Source organism: Ochotona princeps, chromosome 1 (genome assembly GCF_030435755.1).
Source record: "Ochotona princeps isolate mOchPri1 chromosome 1, mOchPri1.hap1, whole genome shotgun sequence".
Lineage (NCBI taxonomy): Eukaryota > Metazoa > Chordata > Mammalia > Lagomorpha > Ochotonidae > Ochotona > Ochotona princeps.
In genome coordinates this window covers 129,217,439-129,242,871 of record NC_080832.1, presented here as the reverse complement: position 1 = coordinate 129,242,871, position 25,433 = coordinate 129,217,439, and the positions used below count along the sequence as shown (strand labels likewise).

Below are 25,433 nucleotides of genomic sequence, written 5' to 3'. Positions count from 1 at the left end.
TTACCTGCAGGGTCTGTGTCCTGCCAGAGGAGTTTCCCAGGCTCCTCCATCAGAACCTGTCCCTGTGCCAGATCTTGCGTGTACTGGTGGTTCCATGGACCAGCCCTCCTTGCTGGCCTTCAGTCTGTTCCAGATGTTTCAGCCCAGCCAATGCTTGTCCCTATCCAGACACTGCTCACACACACATGGCTCAGGAGGGGCAGAGACCTAGCCTAGTCCATCCTACATCTACCCTGGTCCTCCAGAGCGCCAGATGGTGTTGGAATCTAATCCAGCTTGGTGCGTCCAGTCCCAGTCCACACTTGTGCTAAGTGAGACTACAACCGTATCCTGATCAGAACGCAGCCCCCATCCCAACCCCGTGCTCCTTGGTGGGAACCCCCACCCAGCTACGGTGTCCCCTTAGCTCCCCATTCTTCAGGGCAGGATGTGCCATTAATCTAGAATCAGTTAGTAGGCACAAGTAGTAAGAAGAATTATTGCTTTCTAACATTCATTAGCTGCTGAAGATTGTTTAGTTACAATCATGTATTCTCATCTTTACACAGTTGTTACAAAAACCTAGATTCCTTGTAGACATCATTCACGCAAAAACAGTGTGTGAATTACAGTGAAGCCCTTGGTATAGAACAGACTTGGCATTTTTGTTGGTAATAGCTGTAGCAATGTCCAGTTCTTTGAGAACTGCAAATTGTGGTCCAGCCTACTGAGTATATTTCTGCCACTGTGCTAAATTGAGTATTTTGAGCTCTTTCCTGAACACGTTAGGATTATCTTAGATTTTTATCTCCATTTTTGGCAATTGGATTACCTTCAGCACTCCATCCTGGTTCTCGGATCTGCCATTGAGTATTATGAACTGGCCCAGCCTGTCTGAGCTGCTGCCAGCCATGATTCTTGTGTTTACCTGCATGGAATGTGTTCTGACAGAGGAGGTCCCCAATCTTCTCTATTAGGTCACCTGCCAGTGGCAGATCTTTTGCACACCAATGGAATCCTTTGGCCCCAAGTTTTAATGAAACTTCTGAAAATTGGCTATAGCCAATGCATTCATATCAAGATTCCTTTTCCTCCAGGGTGATTCCCAGAGCTGGTGTCTCAAGACTTGCTATTGCCATCTATTGGTGCTTGTGGGCTACTACTCAAGGTTCCCAGCAGGTGGGGAAATTGCCTGCGATTCTTTTCTGATTCACTGTCTTTGGCTTAAAGTCCAGCTCTGTGAGGGGACTTGGTGCCTGAGGAGGAAGTCGGAGTGACAGGCTTTGTGGGCCGCTGAGTTTCTTGGTCCATTGTGCTCACTGAATTCCACTGATGACGTAACTCCTCCTAGAGGTTTTCTCCTGGATTGACTTCTCAGTTATACCCTTCAACAATTTCATTGGATTCTCCTGAGATGAATGAAATTATTTCTAACACTCAAGTTCTGGTAGTCTTACAGCACAGCCATGGAGTAATGAGAGAACTTCCAGGCAAATTACTACACTAACTGGCTCTTCCAAGCTGTTAAAAGTGAATGTCGTTTAGATAATTGTTTACACCTTGTAACTACATCCACAAATTAGGAGTTTCTTTGGCTACATCCTCCCTAGGTTAAGATGCTACAACTGTTTTTTTTTTTTTTTATTTGTGTATGTGTGTGTTTTTACCTCGGTTGTCCTTTTTCATTCATTTCTGCCTTACGATCCAGTTTTTTGCTCTAGACTTCTAAGATTCCAGTAGTGTTTCTTGAAAAGCATTTCAGGCCGCTCAGTCCTGGGTTTGGCTTCGGGTGCTGAGGGTAGCAGAACAGGCAGGTGCATAGGTGGCAGTGTGACTGACACAAACAGGAGGCTTTGTTGCCGCTCTGATTGCTGATTAATAATGATCCCTCTCCAAGCTTGAGGTGGTCACTTTCTCTATCACAAAATAACTTGATGTCAGATGTTTGCTTGATAATGACAGTCAAATTTTCAGGCAGCTCTGGTTCTTTGAGATTTCAAGATGCAGCCTGAGGTCTCGAGGAGCATAATTGAATAATGGTATTAATTGCATCAAAAGCTGTACTGTAGGCTTTTTCATGCCATTTGTGTGGAATGTCAGCCGCCTACCTGAGGTTTATGCACACTGGGGAATATTGCTGTTCATGCGCAGCTGTTCCAGACTTGAATTTTAGTGTACCTTTCAAAATTCTTTTCCCTGGACCCTTCTGCTCTGCAGTGCCCGTGTTCTTGGGCTCCGGTATGGGGAAGGCTGCTGAAGACAAGGAGGGGTCGTTAAGTCACGGGGTTTCCACATCCCGTTTACCTAAATGAGATTCTGAGTCTTCATTGGATATAAGCAGTATTGCAACTATTGAATAGTTGCAGTATTTTGGTGGTTTTTTTTTTAGTGGTTTTATAACGTGGGTTTACAATTGTTTTTTTTAAGATTTATTTGTTTTTATTGGAAAGTCAGGTATACAGAGAGGAGGAAGAGAGGAGGGGAAACAGAGAGGAAGATCTTTTGTCCCATGATTCAGTCCCCAAGCAGTCGCAATGGCTGGAGCTGAGTCGATCTGAAGCTAGGAGCCAGGAATTTCCTCTTGGTCTCCCACGCGGGTGCAGTGTCCCAATGCATTGGGCCATCCTCTCCTGCTTTCCCAGGCCACAAGCAGGGAGCTGGATGGGAAGTGGAGCTGCTGGGATTAGAACCGGTGCCCATATAGGATCCTGACGCATTCAAGGCGAGGACTTTAGCTGCTAGGCCACTGTGCTAGGCCCCGCTTAGTTTTCTAAAAATAGTTTAAGTGAGAAAAGTGAAGCCCAACTGCTGGCAGTGATAAGGCAGGTTTTGTCACTGAGTTGCTCTTTTCCACAGCTCTCTGTCCAAAAGCAGACTTCCTAGCGACTTGGCCTGAGAAATCCCATCCCTTCCCCGTTCCTTTAAGGAAATCCTCTGTGCCTGACTTTCACTCTAAATAGCTCCTTGTGTAACTTAATTAAGATAAGTGCTCCAAATATTTAGTATCCTGTGGTTTTTAGCATAAACAGACTATTTCATCTGTTTACATGTAAAGCAAAAAGTAAGGCTCTGAACCATGGTGGTTAGATCCCCAGAAAACTAAAGAACAGACATTTCATCTTGGGGTGTTTTTCTGCAGCCGGCCCCTTTGTCTTTAGTTCATTGTGTGTGATGGTAAAACAAAAATGAATTGCAACTCAGAAACAGGGTGGTAGTGGGTTTTGAGGCTGCTGCTGCTTATTAGTTTGAGAGTTGGTCTCCATTGGCCTCTGGGCTCACTCTAGGATGCGTTTATTTTCTCTGTACTTTTCAGAATGTTTGCAACCATTCTGTGTGGTTTGCCGGCAACTGTACTTGGATTCAAGTTGGTGGGCAGCTTGCCCTGGGTAGGGCACATCCCCTGCTCGACCCCCCACAGGCTCCGACACATGCACAAGGGCACACTCTTGTTTCTTTGAGTGGCTGCCAGGTCTGTAGTATATGTGTCTGGGGTAGAATAGAGTGGGTAATTATTTTGGGGATGGAAACAGGAATTTTTTTTCTTTTGTGAATAGGCCTTTCAGCAATTGGCAAAGCTTCAGCACCTCCTCCAACATGGGCACAAAGAGCACAGCCCTGCTGGTCATTTTGCATTTGCCAGATACACAGTGTCTTATTTTCTGTTTTTCAATCAATGCATCTCTCCCGCCCCCACTTGCCTTACCCATTGCGTACCCCATGTTTAGAATTGGGATGTAATCTAAATAATTGGATTTACCAGTTTACGTGTTTCATATTGGAAAATTGAGTTAATAAAATGGTGTTTGGGCTGCACGTCCCTGAGGAAGGCACCAGCTGTGCCTTTGCTTCCAGCCACTTGATTCTCCTGGCTCCCGGCCTGTGTTATATTGCACGTGATGTGTCCTTTTTGGTTTTGTAAGCTACCAAAAATCTCAGCAGAAATTGTAGTTAATTAATTTAGAGATACTCATTGTGCTGTCGTTAGGTTTCCCTAAAGGTTGAGAGCACAGATAGCGAGTAGCTGGGAGATTCTGCACCTGGAAAACCCGGAGGAAACATGGAGAAGCATTCCTCTCTCCTGTAGGCTCCCAGGAGCCAGCTGGGACATAACAAGCAGTGGGGTTCTGGACCAAGCTGTTCTCACAATTTATTGTTTAACTTTCCACATAATGTTATTGTTTATTTTGGTGTATTAATTTGTTCCCCGTAAAAGTATTGTCTTAAAAAAAATCTTAACAAATTAACAGTACATTTCGGGTAGTTTTTTGATCATAAAGTAAACATTTTTAGGCTGTTGATGATGCCAAGCGGGAGGAAGCAGAGTGGAAATGACTTCTGTGAAACCTGGGCAGTGGACAGGGGAAACACGGACTTTCTTTTTGTTTAAAAGATTAATTTAGTTTTATTATGAAATCAGGTATACAGAGAGGAGGAGGAGACAGAGAGAAAGATCTTCCATCTGTTGATTGACTGCCCAAATGAGTGCAGTGGCCGGAGCCAAGCTGATCCAAAGCCAGGAGCCAGGAGCCTCTTCCGGTCTCCCACGTGGGTGCAAGGTCCCAAGGCTTTCCCAGGTCACAAGCAGGGTTGCTGGGATTAGAACCGTCGCCGTATGGGATCCTGGCGTGTGCACGAGGAGGACTATAGACATTAGGCTACTGAGTCGGGCCCATCGTGGAATTCTTGCTGGCACCAGAAGCTGGCACCGTGGTGTCTAGGAGCACAGATGATCTGACATCACTGGACGGCCTGTCTGTAATGGGTGGCAGAATTCTCCTCCTGTCCCCAGGAGATTGTGGTGCGGTATGTGTTCTGCTTGATCTATTTGGGAAATGCTTTTTGCTGTCACTTTTTAATATCTTATTGCATTATTTTTTTATAGTCTCACTGGGAAATCAAGTACAACGTGCCTTTTATTTGCGGTTTGGTAGCAGCAGTTTATCTCTCAGGTCCCACACATTGTAAAATGTCTCTCATGTCCCCTTTTCATCTGTGCCTCCTTGTGTGTTTGTTTGTGTGTTTCCTTGTGTGTTTGTGCCTCCCTTTTTGTTTGTTTGTTTTTGGTTTTTTTTTTTTTTTCACTGTGGCTGCATCATGTTTGGCATTTCTTGTTACTGACTTTCTAGAGAGCAATAAACTCTTAACATCCTGCTCTCTTGCAATATTTCCAGGAAGTTGCTGCAGTACCTAAGCTTGAATTGTGTTTATTAAGACAAACATATAATATAGTTGCCAATTCAACAGCTTTTCCACAGAACAATCAGAAGTGTTTTTCTTGGTTAGAAACAGAATTCGCTTTTTTCTGAAACTGAGAACACTGATTTTAAAGAGAACCCGATGTTTGGGAAACAAGGGAAGAGGAGCCTTGGTGGGGGCCGTGCACTGGGAATGAGGTACCTTGGTGGGGACCGTACACTGGGAATGAGGTACCTTGGTGGGGGCCGTGCACTGGGAATGAGGTACCTTGGTGGGGGGCCGTGCACTGGGAATGAGGTGCCTTGGTGGGGGGGCGGTGCACTGGGAATGAGGTGCCTTGGTGGGGGGCCGTGCAGTGGGCAACTCGCAGGAGGTCACAGCTTCCAACCCCCTGCTCAGGGACACACTGTTAGGCAAGGCCTGGCTGCCACTCCATGCAGTGACTTGAGTGCAGCAAGCCAGAATGAGCGTTTAGAAATCTCAAGCTGTCTTTTTTTCTGTTTGCTAACTTTGCGAGTAAATTTGAACTTGTACTTTATATCTTATGTCTGATTAATTTTGTTTTTTTATGGTATATATTTATTTGTAAGAGAACATTTGAAGAGATGGGTAGGAGTTAAAAAGAAAACAAAGTTTCTCCTCAAGGGTTTCTCTTCCACTCTCTCCCATGTCTCCATGACAGGCCCTTTCTGGGCTTTGTAGCCTCCCTGTTACACACTCCTCTCACACACAGACATTCTGCTGATTGTCCTCATAACTGAGACACTGTCCTTTGCACTTTATAACTTTGGGACTTTCTGTTTAAGTTGATTGGCTTAATTTTGAAGGCAGAATTTCGGAGATTTTGGGGAGAAGGGACAAATGGAGAGATCTTCATTCTGCTGGTTTGTTTCCCAAATAACACAATGGCCAAAGCTGGGCCAGGCCAAAGCCATGGGCCTGGAATTTCATCTAGGTGGCAGGGACCAAGTAGGTAGGCTGTCTACGCTGTCTTCCTCTGCTTTCCAGATGCATTAGCAGGGAATTACATCGAACGTGGTGCAGCTGGGGCTCAAACCAGGGCCCATATGGTTTCTGATGTTTTTGAATTATTTGTGACTGCAAGAGAGAGCTGCTAAATCACTGCTGGCATTGGGGCTGGGACAGGGTTCAGGTTCAGGTCTCCTGTGTGCATAGCAGGGATCCAGTTCCTGGAGCCATAGCCCAAGAGCTGCAGCATTGTATTGTGAGTCATTGGAAAAAAAATATATATATATATACACACATATATAATTTACTTTTTAAGGTTTGTTTATAATAGACATCCATCTTAAAATAGCCTAACAGGGTGCTTGCCAGTTTGTTTTTAATTTGCCAGGATGTTTGTAAATTTGCTGTAACAGAAATGTTTAGGCCTGGAGCTAGGAACTTGGGTGGCAGTCGCCCAAGTGCTTGGGCTACCTTCTCTTATGCTTTCCTAGGCAAATTAGCACAAAGCAGAATTGGAAGTGGAGCAGTTAGTGGCGTTCCCAGGTTGTGCTAGAAACTGCGCCACCATCTACAGGACCATGTTTGGGGATTTTTATTTATTTTGTTTTGTTTTGTAAGTTTTATAGATTGTGCAGTAAGTGTTCATTGTGCCTCTTTGTGAATGAGAAGTGATCTAGACAGTCGTTTCTTTTCCACAGGCTCATCTCCCCTGTTTTCAGTTTTCTTTCACTTCTGTGAACAGTAAGGGTTACAATAAACGAGGGATAGAGTTCGCATTTGTTTGCCTTCTGTAATGGTACGTTACAGTTGCACTTTCCAGGAAGAGCATAGTCTGCAGAGCACTGGTACCCGCCATACTCGGAGCCTTGGATGGTTTGTGCTGCAGATGGAGTGGCATGGCAAAGCTGTGTGTTGGGCAGGGCACAAAACCAAGTTGAAACTGAGCAGTAAATTGAATCAAGGGAACAGTTTTATTGCTAAAGATAGGCGAGAAATACAAACATCTCATAACATGGAGAAAGGGCAGCAGATAATTCATGATAATTTTTATGCAAACTGTAGAACTCTCTGGGTATCCATGTTGCTGTTGTATTTTTGTTAAATGCTACAATGCCATCATTTGGGATTAACTGGATCTGTTTGAAGCACTAGCTTCTTAGTTCTTTTTGCTCTGTTTTTGCCCTCAAGTAATATTTCCTGATCATTTGTAAGGAGGAATGATGGGTGTTTTAAAAGCACAGTACAAGCAAGTTCTTAGCCTCACAAGTTCTAAAAGCATGCTACTTTAAGAAGTTGAGATCTTTATAATGACAGAACAAGCTAATATTAGATAAATTTGTGATGAATATCAGGTCAATTGATGCATATATTTAAAATATTTAGTATGCTGGGGTGAGTGTTAGCTCAATGAATTCAGTTACTATTTGGGATGACTGCTCCTGATTAGAATCCCAACTACTGACTCAATGTCCTGGAAAGCAGCAGGAGACAGCTCAAGTAATTGGGCCTTGTCACCTGTGTGGGTGGGGAGTGGCCCAGCTGGTGGAAGATTCCCTTAGCTTCTGTCTCTCACTGCTGGCCTTTCTAGTAGGTTAAAACAACATTTAGTATACTTATGTAGAGAATAGAAAATTCATTCTTGGCCACTGTCTTGAGCAAATGGTAAGAAACATTTCCAAGATATATTTGGGTTCAAATTGATAAAAAGGAGTGTCATTTGCATATGAATTTGCAGGTAAAATGTGTCCATTTATGATAATTGATGTCCAACCAAATCGATTAGACAATTAATACTGATATTCTTGTATAGGGAAGTTTTCTGAAGGGTAACTGTTGGTTGTATAATCTTTTAAAATGTTTGGAGTTGACCCTGCTGACCTGCAATACCCACTGGAATATACATGATCTGGAACTGGGAGCAGGCCTGGTAGGGGAACTTGTGGAACTTCCCTTCTATGCTACTGCCTCCACCAGTAAGCATGAGGACTGGGCCTGGTCCAGGCAGGGTTGCAACACTCACTGTTACGAGTGAGAGCCAGGTCCCACTTGGCTGGGCTGCAACATGCAAGATCTGGGCCTGGGAGCAAACCTGATAGGGGAACTCTGGGGACTTCCCTGCTAGGTCTTAGTGCCTGCTGCTGAGTCCAAGAGTCAGGACTTGTGCTGGGCCAGTTGTACAATGCTGCAACACCTTTTGGCTACATGTAGGTCAGATCTGAGGGCAGGTCATCAGGTTGAGCTAGAGCTGGACAGGATGTGGAACACGCTAGGCTAGGCCACAGTACCTACTGGCACACACCAACCGAGGCCGAGAAGGACCTAGTGGAGGTAGGTGAGAGTCCCCCTAACTAGGCCATAGAGCTCACTAGTATGCATCAGGTTGGGCCTGTGGTGGGCTGGGCTGGGCTGGGCTGGGCTAGGATACTGCACTCCCTAGTTCGTGTCGAGAAATAGGACTGGGGGAGGAACTGACGAGGCAGCTGCATCCAGTGCTGAGTGCATTGGCTGCTACAGGTGATGGACCGGTCCAACACTGCACTACCTGAAACACAAAAGAGTTAAGGCTCAGGACTCTAGGCAGTTTCTTGGGCGACTAGATGGCTGGACTCAGATCCTGGGCTCAGGGAAAATCACAAGCTATGTGGTCCAACGTTGGAGTACAAGTATTGGGACTGGGCCTCCTCAGTTGCTGATACCTGTGCAATAGAGAACCAATTGAGATGCACACAAAAGGCATGGCAGTCAGCTCCTGTAGGGCTGCAGATTAAGTTGAGTACTCATCAAAAGATGGAAAGCAAACCACATCAAACAACTCTTCCTTGTCGGGCCTTGCTGCAAATTCTAGGTCTGGAGATACACTGAAGTAGACCTGGTCAGTTTTGTCTCAACCCTGGTGAAGCAAATCTGACAACATCAAGCACTCAAGCAGCACCCTTTGAATATTTCCTGCATCCAGGTCTCCAAGGCAGCATCAAATGGCTGATGCAGTTTGAGAGAAGGGAGTATAGCACCAATCCTCTTCCCAGCCTTGGACACAGGAGGAAAATAAAGAACTGATACATTTGGGCTTGGCAGCGTGGCCTAGTGGCTAAGGTCCTTGCCTTGATCCCGTATTGCCGCTGGTTCTAATCCCGGCAGCTCCACTTCCTCTCTATCTCTCCTCCTCTCAGTATATCTGGCTTTGTAAGAAAAATAAAAAATAAATCTTTAAAAATAAATAAATAAATAAATTTAATAAAAAAAAAAAGAACTGATACATTTGTCCTATCCACTTTCCTCCACACCTCCACGTTATTTGAATCCGAAGTCTGGCCCACATGAACATGCATCTCTCTCAGCTATGTAAAACATTAAAAGTAAAAGAAAAAATAGACACAATGAGTTTGGACTTGACTCTACTTTCAGAGGTTAACCCAGAATTTATTGCTGCTAGAAGTTTTTGTAGCTTCAGAAGATATATTTGGTTTTGCATTGCACCTTTGAATTTTATTTAATATGTACAACTGTATATTAATAGAGATGGTTAGAATGTGACATAAATGTCATTTGGAGCTTTTACCTTTTCTGAAATTGTTCTCCCAATGCCACCATGTGTTCATTTCTCCTCTCTGACCTGGCAAGTGCTCTGGAACAGATTCAGTTTCTGCCACACGTAGAGGTCCCAGGGAAACCATTCACTAGGTCACATGTCTGGATTTCCCAAGGCGGTAATGCTTAGGAAAGTGTATGCTGTCCAGACTGTTTTGTCCAGGTTGTTGGCTAGTCTTCCCTCTATGCCTCTAGCAGTGAGGTGCTGTTTTCTTTGGTGCCTGCTACCAAAGGTTGTTTTCAAGCATATTCTTCGTGTTTTGGTACCTTTCCTCTGTTCTTGAAATCAGCCACAGTGAGTTGAGTCCTTCTCACGTTAGGTATCTCATCTTTTCTCCCCTTCAGGTGTATCTTTCTAATTCTTCTCCTTTCCTGCTTGATGGGCTTTTATTATGGTAATGGGCCTTTGTGGCTAAATAGGGAGATTTGAGTGGGGCCTCGATTGCAATTGGTTCAGTAGATTGGGAAAATGATGGATCAGTAGGCAAAGGTGGCCTGAATAGAAGGACCCAGTAGAGGGGATTGTACATTCATGGCAACGCCATGTGAAAGCTTGGAATTACAGCAGCATCCTATACTCTGAAATTAAACAGAGGTGTGAAAGTAATTTATTTCACATTGTTGTTATCTGCAGTTTTTGAAACATGCAAGAATATATGTGGCTACCATGTGAGCATGTACTTGTACATATACTTGTTCGTGATGCTTGTTTTATATCCAAGTATAAAAGCCCTTTAACCAAGTTTATTGCACCTTATGGCTGGCCAGTGGTTTATGAGAGTATGGGAGATATATAACTTTCATTTGCCTGAAACAGACCCTTTTTTGTTCTGCTTTTATTGCTTTGCTTAGGTCTGAATCCTTTGGTTTCTGCTTAATTTATTGTTAATTTTCCTTTGCTTTTACAGGCCCAGGCTGCAAGCACAAAGGAAGTTTGCTCAATCTCAGCCGAACAGTCCCAGCACAACTCCAGTGAAGATTGTGGAGCCATTGCTACCCCCTCCAGCTACTCAAATCTCTGACCTCTCTAAAAGGAAGCCTAAGACAGAAGATTTTCTCACCTTTCTCTGCCTTCGAGGTAAGCCTGAACGGCAGCTGGCTTTTCAGGACCAGTCTGATTGAAAGACGATGGGGTACAGCCTCCTTCGTGAGGAGAGGTGTGCTTCCCTTTCTGCAGTGTTCCTTTTTCAGTGCTGCAGCCTGTTTGACAAAGTGCATTCTAGGTGTGCTTTCTGAACCAGGTCTTGGTTGACTTTGTTACCATTTCTCTAGATTGCCTATTTCTGTTCTAGCTTCTCAGTTCACAAAAGCACAGTTGTAGTTTGTTGGCTAGCAACTGTTCCTCTAGGATCTCCTTCAGGACCTCCAGTTATCACCATCACATAGTCACACACATTGCTCTTTCTGTGTTTTGTAAGCTTTTGGTGGAGGAGCTTTGAAAGATGATGAAGTCTCTTGCGTGTTTTCTGAGTCCTCACGGGCTCAGTGCACTCCTGGCACTATACCATACAAAGACAACCGCAGCAGTTGCTAATTGTTGTTATCAGTGAAAACAGGTGCATGAATAGAGTGCAAGGTTAGAATTAAATTTTTGTACAAACTAGTTGTTTGAATCTAACCAGACTAACCTGGGAAAATATTTGTTATGGAAACTAAGATTTGTATCACTTATAACAGTGGTGGGGAACCTGTTTTTCTGCCAAGGATTATTTGAACATTTGTAATTATTATCATTTTCAGGCCATACAAAACAGTCATCTTAAAAAGTAGCTGCTGGGCCTGACACAGTAGCCTAATAACTAAATGCTCACCTTGCATCTGCCAGGATACCATATGGGCACTGGTTCACATCCCAACTGCTCCACTTCCCATCCAGCCTCCTGCTTGTGGAGACCTTGGAAAGCAGTCAAGTATAGTCCTAAATAAATTCATAATCCTTATTTTGCCTTGTCAAACCCCATGTTTTGCACCCCTGGTATTGTAACTAGCACAAAACGTTGTCATGGAGATGGAAAGATTTCCGTCTCTGTTAAAAAAAACACTTCTCATGATTCATCTGAAAAGATAACTCCCTGCCATCACTCCTCAATATGCTACTGCACATTTCCTTCCAATACGGACCTCCTGTAACCCCCCTGCCGTCCAGAGACCATCACTCCTCAATATGCTACTGCACATTTCCTTCCAATACGGACCTCCTGTAACCCCCCTGCTGTCCAGAGACCCACATTTCACATTGCCTCCGATGTCTTGTCATGCCTATGTTGGTTTGGTTCTCTGTGTTTGATATCATTGGCACCTGAAGGTTATAGATCCAATATTGTATGGAATATCCAATCATTTGGGCTGCCTATTTTCTGAAGGTTTACATTTTGGCAAGAATACCACAAAACTGACTTTATTTCTGTGTGTCCTCTTGGAAGGCATCTGAGGTTTTTTTGTTTAAGATTTATGTATTTTACTTGAAAGATTTAGAGAGAGAGAGAGAGAGAGAGAAATATCCCGTGCACCATTTCATCCCCCAATCGCTGCTGTGGCCAGAGCTGGATTAGTCCAGAACTTCTTTTGGGTCTGCACATGAGTGCAGGGGCACAAAGTCTTGGCCCATCCTCTGCTGCTTTTCCATTCTGTTAGTCGGGAGCTGGATTGGAAGTGGAACAGCCAGGACACAAATTGGTACCAGTATGGGATGCTGGCAGTGCATGAAGAGAATAGGCTTCCTGTGCTGTGGTGACAGCCCTGGCACATAATTGCATTCTATCCTTGTATAGATGGTGTTCACATTGGTTGTTCAGTTAAGGTGATTGTGTCAAGTATGGTCAATATAAAGTCAAACTTCTGGTAATTTATGCATATTTGTATATAGTAAGGAGTTCTTTAAAATTAGCTACTTTATTAATTGGCCTATTTTAAAACGTGGAGAATGAGCTCCCTTTTGTTGTTCCACTCATCAGATGATCACAGAATCCAGGGTTGGCTGAGAATAGAGTGTGGAACCAGAAACGAAATCTAGGTGTCTACTGGACATGGCAGAACCCATTTCTTTAGCCATCACCAACTGCTTCCCAGCGCCCTCATTAGCAGGAGGCAGTACTGGGAATGGAACCCGGGCAATCTGATGTGTTTTTTGGCTACTTAAACACTTGAGCTAAGGGAGTGCTTGGAACCTGCAGATCCCAGATCTTGCTGGATCTGCATGCTGGACTGTTTGTCCTTTTCATTTGTTACTGTCATCCTTGTAGGCTGCAAACAGTGTTCCCTTGGGCATTTTTCTTTCTAGCTCTGATTTTTTTTTTTTTTAAATGATTATTCAGAAGCTGTTTAGAAAGCCTTGATCTAAGCACTGGTGTGCTTCAAGCTGTTGTCATCTCTGCGATTGTTTACTGAGATTGTACACACATGCTTGTTGACTAGAGGTATGTCTACTGCTCTGTGTATAAAATCTATGAGTCAGCACCAGTACCTGTAATTTCAGTTTTAACCAAAACATTTTGTAAAATTGTATTCTTCCCCATTTAGCACTTGTGAACCTGTCTCTTGTAGTTGCTAACCATCTCTGCTGCCACCTGTCCCCCAAGTAGAACATCTTTAAATAAATTTTCCTTTTGTCCAACACCCGGCATGGTTGGGCCTCCTTTCCCAGCTGACCATTGCCTTTGGAACTGGCTTATTACAAAGGAACACCAGGAACTGGAGCTTGTTTTTTGACTTAACTGGCTATGAATATAGTCCTTGAAACTTTTTAGGAAATAGAAATTTTCTGGCATCTTGGCCCTAAATGCATGAAATTGATAGATGGGCTTCCCCATTAGGTCATGGCCAGCAGGCTCCAATGCTGATAGCTCAGAAAGGGAGAGCTGGAATGAATTTCTAAAGGATGAATGATATCAACAGTAAAAGGAGGTTGAGTAAATAATTAGAACCAGTGATAACAGATATCTTACTTTCTGATGTAGATGAGACCTATCTTTTTAATGCAGTTCTAGCCAGAATCTTGAAAAGAACAACTGCAGATTGGCCACATTTGTCAGTTTAGGAAAGGAATTTTGATGTCTGGAATTTCTGTAGGCAGTTAAAAACTGAAGTAATGGTGTATGCCTCCAGAATCCACTGCTCTTATTCTGTTATTATGAGTGACAGCATTCATTTCTCTTTTGATGAAGAAATAAGTCTATATCATGGAGCCAGTGCAGTGATGTTGTTGTTATTTTTAATTACTCAAGTTTCTTGTTTTTATTCTGCTTTCTGACGGTACTTGTACACTTTTCAACACGATTTTCTGCTGCTTAGTAAGCAAAGCCCACTTGAACCGTTCATGAACATTAGCACACATGGGGCTATCATAGGCCCTGCTGACACGTTTTTTCATCTCAGAGAACCTCATCAGAACTTTAGGCCTTACAACACAAAGTCCATGGTCAGCTTGGGCACGTGCCACATGCAGGTTTTGGTGCCTTCTCCGCCTTGTTAGTATAAGGGTAACAAACCTGTTCCCGCTAGTCTGGGACAGTCTGGTTTTGTTGTATGAAGCCCAGGACGATATGTTAAATGCTGGACCGTTCTGACTGTTACTCCATGAGCTCATGAAGATTTCGTCTCCCATTGTGAGGGCGACCGGTTGTAAAACAAGTAGAGCCTAGGAGAGGCAGAGCCACAGGATACTTCTCAGTGATATTGTTAGGGTCTGATGACCAGGACATTGAGAAATAGATCAGGGGCTGTGCCTGTGGCTGTGAATTGAGGGGTACGTGGGACATTTTGCTGTGTGTACATGTGTTTTAACTTCATGTTTACCTTTTTCTTGGTTCTGGGAGATTTGAAGATTCTAGAGAATCATCTTATCATAGACACGGTTAGCTTCTTTGGGTTGCCAAGTTCAACAAAGGTTTAAGTGAAACTTTGAACCTTGGACATTCTTTATTTGTGAGTGAGGCCACAGGATAGAGTTTGTTTTTGGTTAGTGTACAATAAAGTCTTTTACTGCCCTCTGATCTAAGGTATTAAAACATGAGAGTCATCCTAACTTTAAAATGCCGTATTTTTGTGGGTGAAATGTGTAAACCTGTTCTGGCCCTGGTAACACAATATGAGAAAGGGTGCCTTCTCTACCTTGTCGTCTGGAAGATGTAATGGCATCAGGCAGCATCTTTAGCATGTAACAGCTTGAGCACGTTAGAAATTTGTAGGGGTTACAGTAATGATTCCAGTCATTGTGGCGCTTAAGCAGTCTTTTGACAATTTTAAATTGAAAATAAAGTTGTTGAATTTCTTAATTGCAAAACATTTTCTGTTCTTCTTGGGAATATCACCAGGAGATAGATGGGAGGCAGAACAGTGCATGCAACATAGCGTCCTGCCCATCTGAGAGGCAGCTGCTGTGAATTCCCCCCTAGCCTGCTGTCTGCATATGTAACACGTATTTTTCCCTGAGATGGTGTTGCCTTGTGTAGTCTTGCTCTCCTTCTTTCCAGTATGCCCCAAACACTTGGTTGTTATATAATTTAACAGTTTCGAGAGCATTCTATCTTGTGGATGTCTCATAATTTGTCAGAAATCTTGATTTACGTTTAGCTGTGTTTCTGATTTTTGGTATTCGTAGCTTATGATGCATAATCTATTGTTTAATTGTTGCCTCATCTGAGTGAGGGTTGGGAATCTGATTAACATTCTCACACACCTGAATTCTAATTCAATTTCTTCTTTTTTTTGGGTGCTGATTGCAAAGCAAATAGGGCCCTTCAGAGACCTAAATCTCCTGTTGAGCTTAGAGAGCCAAGTCCATCACTCTTGGCTGACACGTGGCTGTGTTAGTGGAGAGAGGACTATGTTTAATAAGCTCATTAGTTGCAGGAAAGAAAGTCTGGCTGCAGGAGTAATGAAGGAGTCAAATCAGAAACCTGGATTGCAGGTCATTCTATCTGCTGGTTCCCAGTGATTACATTTCATAGTTTGAGCACTGACTTGGAATATGGAAGAGAAGCCCTGAGGCTGAGGGGGAGGCAGTGCTTGGGGCTCTGTAAGCCTTGTTTTTACCTTTCTCCTGAACCCTATAAAGTGTCTTCCGTGAAATCCTTGAGGGTGAAAATATCTCCTCAGCTTGTAGCAGTGATGGGCAGTGTAAGCATACCCACTGGGCAGGTAAAGTCAAGAAGCTTTAGAGATGTAAACAATTGCCTAAAGTTTGGTGAGACTGTTTATTTTCCTGTTTAGTATCACGACCTGCAATTTTTATACGAAAGGAAGATGGACTGAATGGTGTGGTGGGGCCTGAAGTGTTTGCCTGCAGTGTGTTTATCTTTAAATAGCTACTTTGAAGGGGTCTGTGTGGCTCCAGCCCGGGGTGTAATTAACTTAATGTCCTCCCTGGCTTGTGCTGGGAGGAGGGTGTGAGCTGGTGCTGTGCACCCAGATGCCTGCCTTTGCAGTCCTGCCTCTCCCGGCTTCCTCATTCCTCAGCAGCTCTGTCTGCCTCCTCCTGTTCCGACTGTGATTAAGAGATTAGGAAGTGTTCCAGTGTGTTTCCAACATTTTCTTCCAACAGTTTGAAGGTTTCTGGATGTAGGTTTAGATCTGTTATCCATTTAGATCTGATCTTAGTGTATGGTGAGAGATGTGGATCTATTTTTTTGTTTCTGCAGGCTATCAACCAGTTGTCCCAACAGCATTTATTGAACAGACCTTCCCATTTGCCTGGATTGTCATTTGTCTTTTTGTCAAAGATTATTTGGCTGTATCTGTGTGGGTTTCCTTCTGGTGTTTCTATTCTGCTCCATTGATCTTCCTCTCTATCTTTGTGCCAGTACCACACTGTTTTGATAAACACTGCCCTATAGTATGTCCAGAGGTCCAGAACTGTGATTCCCCCTGCTAACTTCCTGTTCTTCAGGATAGTTCTAGCTATCCGTGGTTTTTTGTGCTTCCAGATGAACCTTTGGATCATTGTTTCCAGTTCCATGAAGAATGTTTTGGGCAATTTGATTGGGATTGCGTTGAATGTATATATTGCTTTTGGCAGTATAGACATTTTAATGATATTGATTTTACCTATCCAGGAGCATGGGATGTTACTCCATCTTTTGAGGTCTTGTTCAATTTCTTTTTTAAGTAGTTTGTAGTTTTCTTCAAATAAGTCTTCTACATTTTTGGTTAGATTTATTCCCAGATATTTCATACTTTTCTCTGTTATTTTGAATGGTATCTTGCTGGTTAAGTCTTTTCCATCTTGGGGCTGTTCGCATACACTATGGCTGTTGATTTTTGTTCATTAATTTTGTACCCTGCCACTCTTCCAAACTCTCGTACAAGTTCTAGCAGTCTCTGTATTGAGTCTCTTGGCTCTTCTACATAAAGAATCATATCATCTGCGTATAGTGAGAGTTTAACTTCTTCGTTTCCCTCACTTCCTAAAAAAGACTCCAGATGCAGTAGAAATCAAGACCAAAATAAACAATTGGGACCTCATCAAACTAAGAAGCTTCTGTACAGCTAGAGAAACAATCAACAAAGTAAAAAGGCAACCCACAGAATGGGAGAAGATCTTCGCACACGACATAGGTGATAGAGGGCTGATCTCCAGAATATACAAAGAGCTACAAAACAACCAAAATGTCAAAACAAACAAGCCACTCAAGAAATGGGCACGGGAAATGGGCAAACACTTCACAAAGGAACAAACCCAAATGGCAAATAAGCATATGAAAAAATGCTCAAGTTCCCTGGCAATAAGGGAAATCCAAATTAAAACATCAATGAGGTACCACCTAACGCCAGTAAGACTGGCCCACATGAAAAAAAGCACCAACGACACTTGTTGGCGAGGTTGCGGGGAAAAGGGAACCCTACTCCACTGCTGGTGGGGCTGCAGGCTGGTACAGCCTCTATGGAAATCAGTATGGAGAATATTCAAACAACTCAAATTCAACATACCGTATGATCCAGCAATAGCACTCCTAGGAATATATCCAGAACACTTGTTCTATGAGAAACCAACATGCACTCTTATGTTCATAGCAGCACAATCAGTAATTGCAAGAACATGGAAACAACCAAAATGCCCATCAACAGAGGATTGGATAAGAAAGCTATGGTTCATCTACTCCATGGCATACTACTCAGCTATTAAAAAAAAACAAAATGCAGTTCTTTGTGGCCAAATGGGCCAAACTGGAAACCATAATGCTAAGGGAAATGAGCCAATCCCAAAAGGTTAAATACCACATGTTTGCCTTAATTTAAGATGATATGATGTTATGTATAACATGTTTTGTTTTGAATGTTATATGTTGTGTATAAACTAAAATTGAAGTATAGGTGAGGTGGTCACAGAAGGTGGCTGGGAACTCGCATTTACTTTTAACATATTGGTTACTCATTACTATGTCAATTAATTCCATAATGATGTAAATTTTTGCTGATGGTATGTTGGAGCTTTCAATTGACTGGGATGATACTCTGCTGGCTCTGTCTTCAGACCAGAGAGGGTATACCTAAGAAGCCGTTGAACTTGACGGGACAATAAGATACTGGACTCTATGTTTGGTATACGCTTGCAATGGGGAAATCTCAACTGAACTTGAACTGTGTTCATGCAACAAGGTGGAGGAATCCACCATGGTGGGAGGGTTTGGGGAGGGGTGGGGAGAACCCAAGTATCTATGTAACTGTGTCACATAATACAATGTAATTACTGAAGTTAAATAATAAATAATTTTAAAAAAAGAGAGATTAGGAAGAGCTGAGAGCTGTACAGAGTCCTCCTTCAGTCTCTCTTTGTGAGCTACTACAAACAGGCAGGCTTCCCAAAGGATATTCCTAAAACACAAGGACACTGCACCTTCTCAGGACTCAGGCTGCTGCTAGCCGCAGCTCAGCTGGGCCTGGAAAGCCTCCTAAGGGTGAATTCCTTGTTGGTGTGGGGACTGCCTGCCTTTTGTTTCTCCTAACAAACCTGGGATCAGCTGTCATTCAATTGCTAACTAATGCAGCAAACCTTTATTGAGCCTTTTAAATATGCCAGACACCTAGGAAACAGATTAGACACCCCAAGATCGTCTTAATTGATTGGTAATATAGAGGACATGGCAATGAATGGGTGAAAATGCAGACTAGGGGTGTGTACTGCAGGCAGCCAAGAAGCCCAAACTGTCCTGGCTGGTCAGAGGGATTTTTAAATTTGTTTTGTGTGTGTGTGTGTTTAAAAGACTTTATAGGAAAATCAGATATACAGAAAAGGGGAGAGACAGAGAGGAAGATCTTCCTTCCACTGATTCACTCCCCAAGTGGCCACAGTGGGCGGAGCTAAACCAATCTGAAGCCAGGAGCTCCCTTTTATTGGGGTCTCCCACAATAAAAGTGCAGGTTCCCAAGGCCAAGGGCTGTCCTTGACTGCTTTCCCAGGTCACAAGCAGGGAGCTGGATGGGAAGCAGGGCATGCGGGACATGAATCGGCGCCCATGTAGGATCCCGGTGCATCCAAGGCAATGGCTTTTAGCCAGTAAGCTACCGTGCTGGGCCCTCTTATGTTTTTTGTTGTTATTGTTTGCTTGAGTGTGTGGGAACCTTTGCAGGAAGGAGTCCTCTTGCAGAAGCTTCTGCCAATACAGAGATTGCTGTTACAGGTTGTTCCTGGAGGCCTGGTAAAACAACAAAATTGGGACATGTGTCAAAATCTGCAAATCCCGGACCAGGCATCGGGGCACCCCATTGTTCTTCAGAGGTGGCTTCCGATGCCTTGTAGGCTGGGAAGGTGATCCAGCAGCTGTGTGACGAATCCCACAAGGGAGCCCATCCTGCACGGACAGAATGTGATGTGTGGGCAGACAGCTTAACTTTCTCTGCCTCAGTTTCCTCTTCTGGACTGGATGTTGTCATGTTGTGACACACAGGTGTTAAGTAAAGGTAGTGGGTATGAAACAGATCCAGTAGGATTGCCCCCCCCCCCCCCCCCCCCCCGTTATCCAAGGACATATACTTCCCCTTTCCCCAATGAGTGTAGGCCTAGACAAAAGAGAACAAGCTAAAAGATGAGCTGAATATAAACTATTGTTGACAAAGAGACAGCCCTCAAGTCAGGGGTTGGCCTTACTGGCAAGAGTGCATGCTTCAAAGTCATACTGGCCTTGGATGGCGGGCAAGAACTCAAGGGGGGCAGATGCGGAAGCCTGGGGTGTGGCATTGATTTAAGTTGAATCTCATATGTGTCATGCCTGCTGTAATGCTTTTATTGGATCCCATAGCCCCCTCTTTAAACCAGAACAAACCAACTCTCTGTTCCTCTTTGCCCCTAGAAGTTTCCTTCTGCTGATTGAGTGGCTTATCTGCTGGAACGGTTTATTATTAGTAAGTAATGAGGAAATACGAAGCCTTGGAACTTCTTGAAGTCTGAGGAAGGACAGGTTGGATCCTTTGTAATTGCTCTGTGACCTTGGTCGGTGCAGGCACCAAGACGGCTTGCTCCGAGGGTTGGCCGTGCTCCCGGCCAGCTGGTCTCTGACCACATTCGCCTTCCCTGAAGATGAAATCGGGCTGGCTGTTTGTTCCCCTCCATGGGCTGCTGGCTCCAACTCTGTAGTACTTCTCAGAATTAACCCTGGCTTTCTCCAAATTGTCCTGATGCCCTAGTATTTCTTCTCAAAAATCTTTTTGGAGAAGATAATTGGGGCGGGGGGAGTTGTAGTGGCTGTTGTGGGGTACAAGAGAGATCATGCCAGACAGGTCAAGAATGTATTAAGGAGTTTTTATTAATCAAGCTTTGTGATCACAGGACCCAGTAGAAATTGGCAAATGACAAGTCCAGTGGCAATCTTGAATTTGTTCCTCTTGAAGGACAACAAATGGTAATTATCATGAAGCTTGTCCATTAAGCTGAAGACCTATGTCCCAGCTTCCCCAGGAATATAAGTTATCATAAAGGACATGCAGCAAACAACCTAGACACACTGAGGAAGCTGCCAAGATTCACCTTTTCCTGGCCTTCTACCCACTTTCCATTACTGCTAGGCCTCACCTCTTGAAAGTACAGAACTAAAAATACAAAGCATCTTAACATTAACATCTTTACTGTGTGGCCAAGCAGTGAACAGAGTTGAGGAATACACAGACGGACAAGGTCCATGCTCCGGGGCTTCCTGTCCCCGGAGTCTGTCCGTCGGCTGCCAGAGAGCAGGCAGGTACTGGGGAGGCCAGGAGTCAGAGTGCCAGAGCGAGGGAAGCACTCTGCTGGAGGAACTGGGATGGGCCTTTAGGGGGAGGGTTATGTAACGATGCCGCATTGCCCCTTCTCAGGTTCTAGGTGATGGTAGGGCAGAAGAGACCACGTAGGTTGGGTGGTGGGGTGGAAGTGGCTTCCAAGCTCTTGAGCCTGAACCAGCTGCCCAGAACAACAGTGGCCATGCATCTTCCTTTGTTTCTGAGTTTCTTGCTGATTGTGAAAGCTTCATTCCTCACACAGCATTAAAGTTTCTTGTCTAGGGCCCGGTGCGATAGCATAGCAGTTGAAATCATCACCCAGAACACACCAGGATCCCATATGGGCACCGGTTCTAATCCCAGCAGCCCCACTTCCCATCCAGCTCCCTGCCTGTGGCCTGGGAAAGCAGTCGAGGATGGTCCAAAGCTTTGGGACCCTGCACCCTTGTGGGAGACCCGGAAGAAGCTCCTGGCTCCTGGCTTCCGATTGGCTCAGCTCCAGCCGTTGCAGCTTCTTGGGAAGTGAAACATTGGATGGAAGATCTTCCTCCCTGTCTCTCCTCCTCTCTGTATATCTGCCTTTCCAATAAAAATAAATAAATCTTCTTTTAAAAAAAGGTCTCTTGTCTCAGGTTCCTCCCGAAAGATGGGTATTTAGTCATCAGGAGGCATACTGGCTTTGCCCAGTCACAGAGAGTTGGGGTGGGGGTAGGATGGAGGAGTTGTAGTGTCTGTAAGTTGGTGAAGTTAATTCTGACTGGTTTCAGCTTCTCAACTTGAGATTGCTCTGTCATGTTCGTGTTGTCTTACATTGTGATGGAGTCCTCCTGGCATTTTATTAGAGCTGTGTTTCTGTCTTTTTGAAGCTACTTGTGCAGAGGAAATGTGCAAAAAGGTAGGCATGTGTTTGCTTGTTACATTACAAAGCTACTGGGGTTTGGTGGTTTTGATGCTAGCAGGGAAGGGTTGTGCTATTCATTGTTTCTCTCCCCGGGTTCTCCTGTTAGGTCTCTTAGCGAACAGAGATGTACCCTACCAGGGGAGTTTCCTGTAGGTTGGAGCAGATGGGCCTAGTTCGATGCTCGTACGTTTAAGTCCTTGCCTAAGGGCTTTCTTTGATTCAGGAGGGAATGGGGATGAAGGAGAGACTGGCCAATAACAAGAGGTCATTACCTCATCCCTTGTTCTGCCTTCAGAAGACTCTTACGTGGCTGAACTCATCAGCTCTCTCTGGTGTTACCCTCAGGTTTCATTCTGGCTGTTGAGTTCATTGTGCTTTTATAGCCCCTCCCCATCAGCAGTCTGGATCTGCTTACCTTTGAATTGGCACAGAGAAGTGCACCCCTCGGATACACACAAAGAAGGGCAGTCCAGTTTTTATAGCTGGGAATTAGTCTTGCTATTGCATCCAGAGATTAACCAAATAATGGCATTTCATTGTGAGTTGCTTTGAGTCATTTTGAATGAATTGCTCCCACTTCTGGGATCGTAACAGTTGTTTTGACTGAAGACATGTTTATTTTAGGCAAGGACCTTGGCTTCTTCCTAGAGTTTGAAATCCTCTGTAGAATCTGTTTCAGTGGTTGACTTCTTCCTTTGGAGATGTACATAGTAAAAGACGTGTGGTCCCAGGATGGACAGTCCTGGACAGTCATACACTCAGTAAGGAACCAGGGCTTCCCTTGTGCTGTTTTTTGCATTGGGCATGGAGAGCTGTTCCCTAGTCCTGCTACATATATTCCTCTGCATGTTACGAATGACTGGGTGAGCATTTTAATAACATTTTAAACTTTATTGCTGATAAAGTCATAGCTTGCATCCTATTGGGTACTGGTTTGAGTCTCAGCTGTTCCACTTTTTATCCAGCTTCCTGGTTATGCCCTTGGGAAAGCTGTGGAGGATGACCCATGTGATTGGGCCCCTGCACCCACTGGGGAGACCCAGAAGAACCACCTGGCTTCTGGCTCTGAGAATTGTGGCCTTTTGTTGGGGAGGCAGCCAGGAGATGGATGGAAGATCCCTCTCTCTTTTCTCCCAGCTTGCTAAACTGTGACTTTCAGTTATACATAAACTAAATCTTCAAAAAAAAAAGTCTGAAGTTGTACAGGTGTTATTTCACTGTTTAGGACAAAAAATTTTGCAATTATTATTCTAGGCCTTTGGGCAAGTAATCGTTTTTCAATCATTAAAGACATGAGTGAAAATCATTTTGAAGAAAATGACAGCATATGGAGTACAAGTTAAGTGTATCTTAGATTGTTTCAGATTTCACGATTTTTCACATTCTGTATTTTACTCATTGAACATCTCTTATCCATATATCTGAAATGCTCCAAAATCTGAAACTCTTTGAACTCTTTGAACATCAGGCTTAGAAATGTTTCAGGTTCCGATTAGAAATACTCTATCTGAATTTGGATGTATCACATTATTTTGCTAAGTTATAAAGTTCAGCCTGGAGGCCCGGCGGCGTGGCCTAGCGGCTAAAGTCCTCGCCTTGAACGCGCCAGGATCCCATATGGGCGCCGGTTCTAATCCCGGCAGCTCCACTTCCCATCCAGCTCTCTGCTTGTGGCCTGGGAAAGCCGTTGAGGACGGCCCAAAGCGTTGGGACCCCGCACCCGCATAGGAGACCCGGAAGAGATTCCTGGTTCCCGGCTTTGGATCGGTGCAGCACCGGCCGTTGCGACTCACTTGGGGAGTGAATCATCGGACGGATGGAAGATCTTTCTCTCTGTCTCTCCTCCTCTCTGTATATCTGACTTTGTAATAAAATAAATAAATCTTTTTTTTTAAAAAAAGTTCAGCCTGGGAAGGCCACAGAGATGTGCAGTGTGCTTTAGTCACCTGCTTTAGTCTTTTAGGGAACTTGGTGCTTACATGAGGGCGCATGAATATGAGGTGAATGTTATGGGGTGCGAGTGAGATCACACCAGACCAGTCTAAGGTTTATTAAGGAGTCTTTATTAGCCAAGCTTGGTGATAACAGAGCATACTAGAAATAGCAAATCACAAGTCCATATGGCAGTCCAACCAAACATAAACCAGAAGGGGAACAAATGCTCATTTCCCTCAAGTTCATCCATTAAGCTGAAGACCTGTGTCTCAGCTTCCCCAGCAATATAAGTTATCCTAAAGAGACATGCAATAAATAACCTGGACACGCTTACAAAGCTGCAGACATTCACCTTTCCCTGGCTTCTCTGCCCACATTCCACTACTGCTAGGCCTCACCCCTCCTGGATCTCCTGACAGCACACAAACCAGAAACATTGCTGTATCCATTGTCTCATCTAAGCAGTACACAGGGACCACAATTGCTCCAACTAGCAGATCCAGTAATGTGGACAGGGACAGGGTGGGAATGAAGCACGGATGGGAGACCAGTGATGGTAGAAGTCTCTGCGAATCGCTTTATTGCTCCTTCACCTGTCCTTACATACTCTTCCTCCCACGTACTCATTTAGCCAGGCTGTTGGGTACAGATGAGTCCAATTAGCCCAGGTGTTTTAGCCACAAGCCCAGTGTCTGTTCCTGTCTGGCTCAGCCAGTGCTAATGAGCTGCTTAGCCCACTGTCCATGGGTGCTGGCTATCACTGGCTGCACCCCGTAACAGTGAGTACAGCACAATGTACGTGCGATGGGACGTATGTTGTTGGATTAATGAACTGAATGAGCTGCAGCTGCCTGCTGTTACTTCTCCAGTGGATGAGGCCGTTTCCCACCTCCTTCACAGGAAGTTGGTAGATAGCTGTCCTTCTGTCCCCCCAACCAAAATTGGAAATTTTGTTTCTAACTTAATGTGATAGTAGGGGGATGAAATCACGAGAATTGCCAATTCAGCAGGCCAACCCCTTGTTATTTGGGTCAAGCAAACAGACTTTGACTCTTAAAGTTAATTGACAATGTACAGGGAATCCCTTCAGGGTCTTTCCAAATTCAGCCAGCTATGTCTGGCTTGTTAAGATCAAGAGCTGGTCGAAGGAAGAAAGATAATGGGAAGAAGGGCTTGTCTGTTTATGTGATTCATAGAGAAGAATCCAATTTTATAGAAACCGCAACCCAAATTAGAGAAAGCAAGCTTTTGGATTAAAATGATTTCTGTTGTGGTTGTAACATACCACAGTTTGATTTTTGTCCAGATGAAAACATTTGGTTTGCACTTCAGTAAATATTGTGGAGACATTGCCAGCTAATTCTGAAAAGTAATGAAATACGGCTTTGGCAAAGCACAGATGCATTTTGGACTCCCAGTTCCTCTTTTCTGATCCAAGTTCAGGGTTTTTTCACATTTGGTAATGCACTTGAATAATCAAGGGAGAAAATATGCCTGTAACTGAATAGAAAACTGTTTATGTTAAATATACACTTTTACAATCACTGAGTATAAATTAGTCTCTCCCCCCCTCCCCCCATCATGTAGTCCTTAACTCACCAACATATTCGTCTATGATTGATCACTTCTCCAAAGTTTTTAACCAGGAGAGCGCTGATTCAACTTCATTTGGTAGTCC

The 25,433-nt window shown here is 44.0% G+C and overlaps 1 protein-coding gene across 5 annotated transcripts in view; it reads left to right on the top strand.

The window, feature by feature from the left end:
- JARID2 (jumonji and AT-rich interaction domain containing 2) overlaps positions 1 to 25,433 on the top strand; it is a 223,002-nt gene that overhangs the window by 155,563 nt on the left and 42,006 nt on the right. For all 5 annotated transcript variants that reach the window (XM_058667827.1, XM_058667835.1, XM_058667817.1 and 2 more), the window contains one exon: positions 10,641 to 10,810. In XM_058667827.1, coding sequence (XP_058523810.1) covers positions 10,641 to 10,810 — 170 coding nt within the window. The remainder of the gene's footprint in view (positions 1 to 10,640; positions 10,811 to 25,433) is intronic.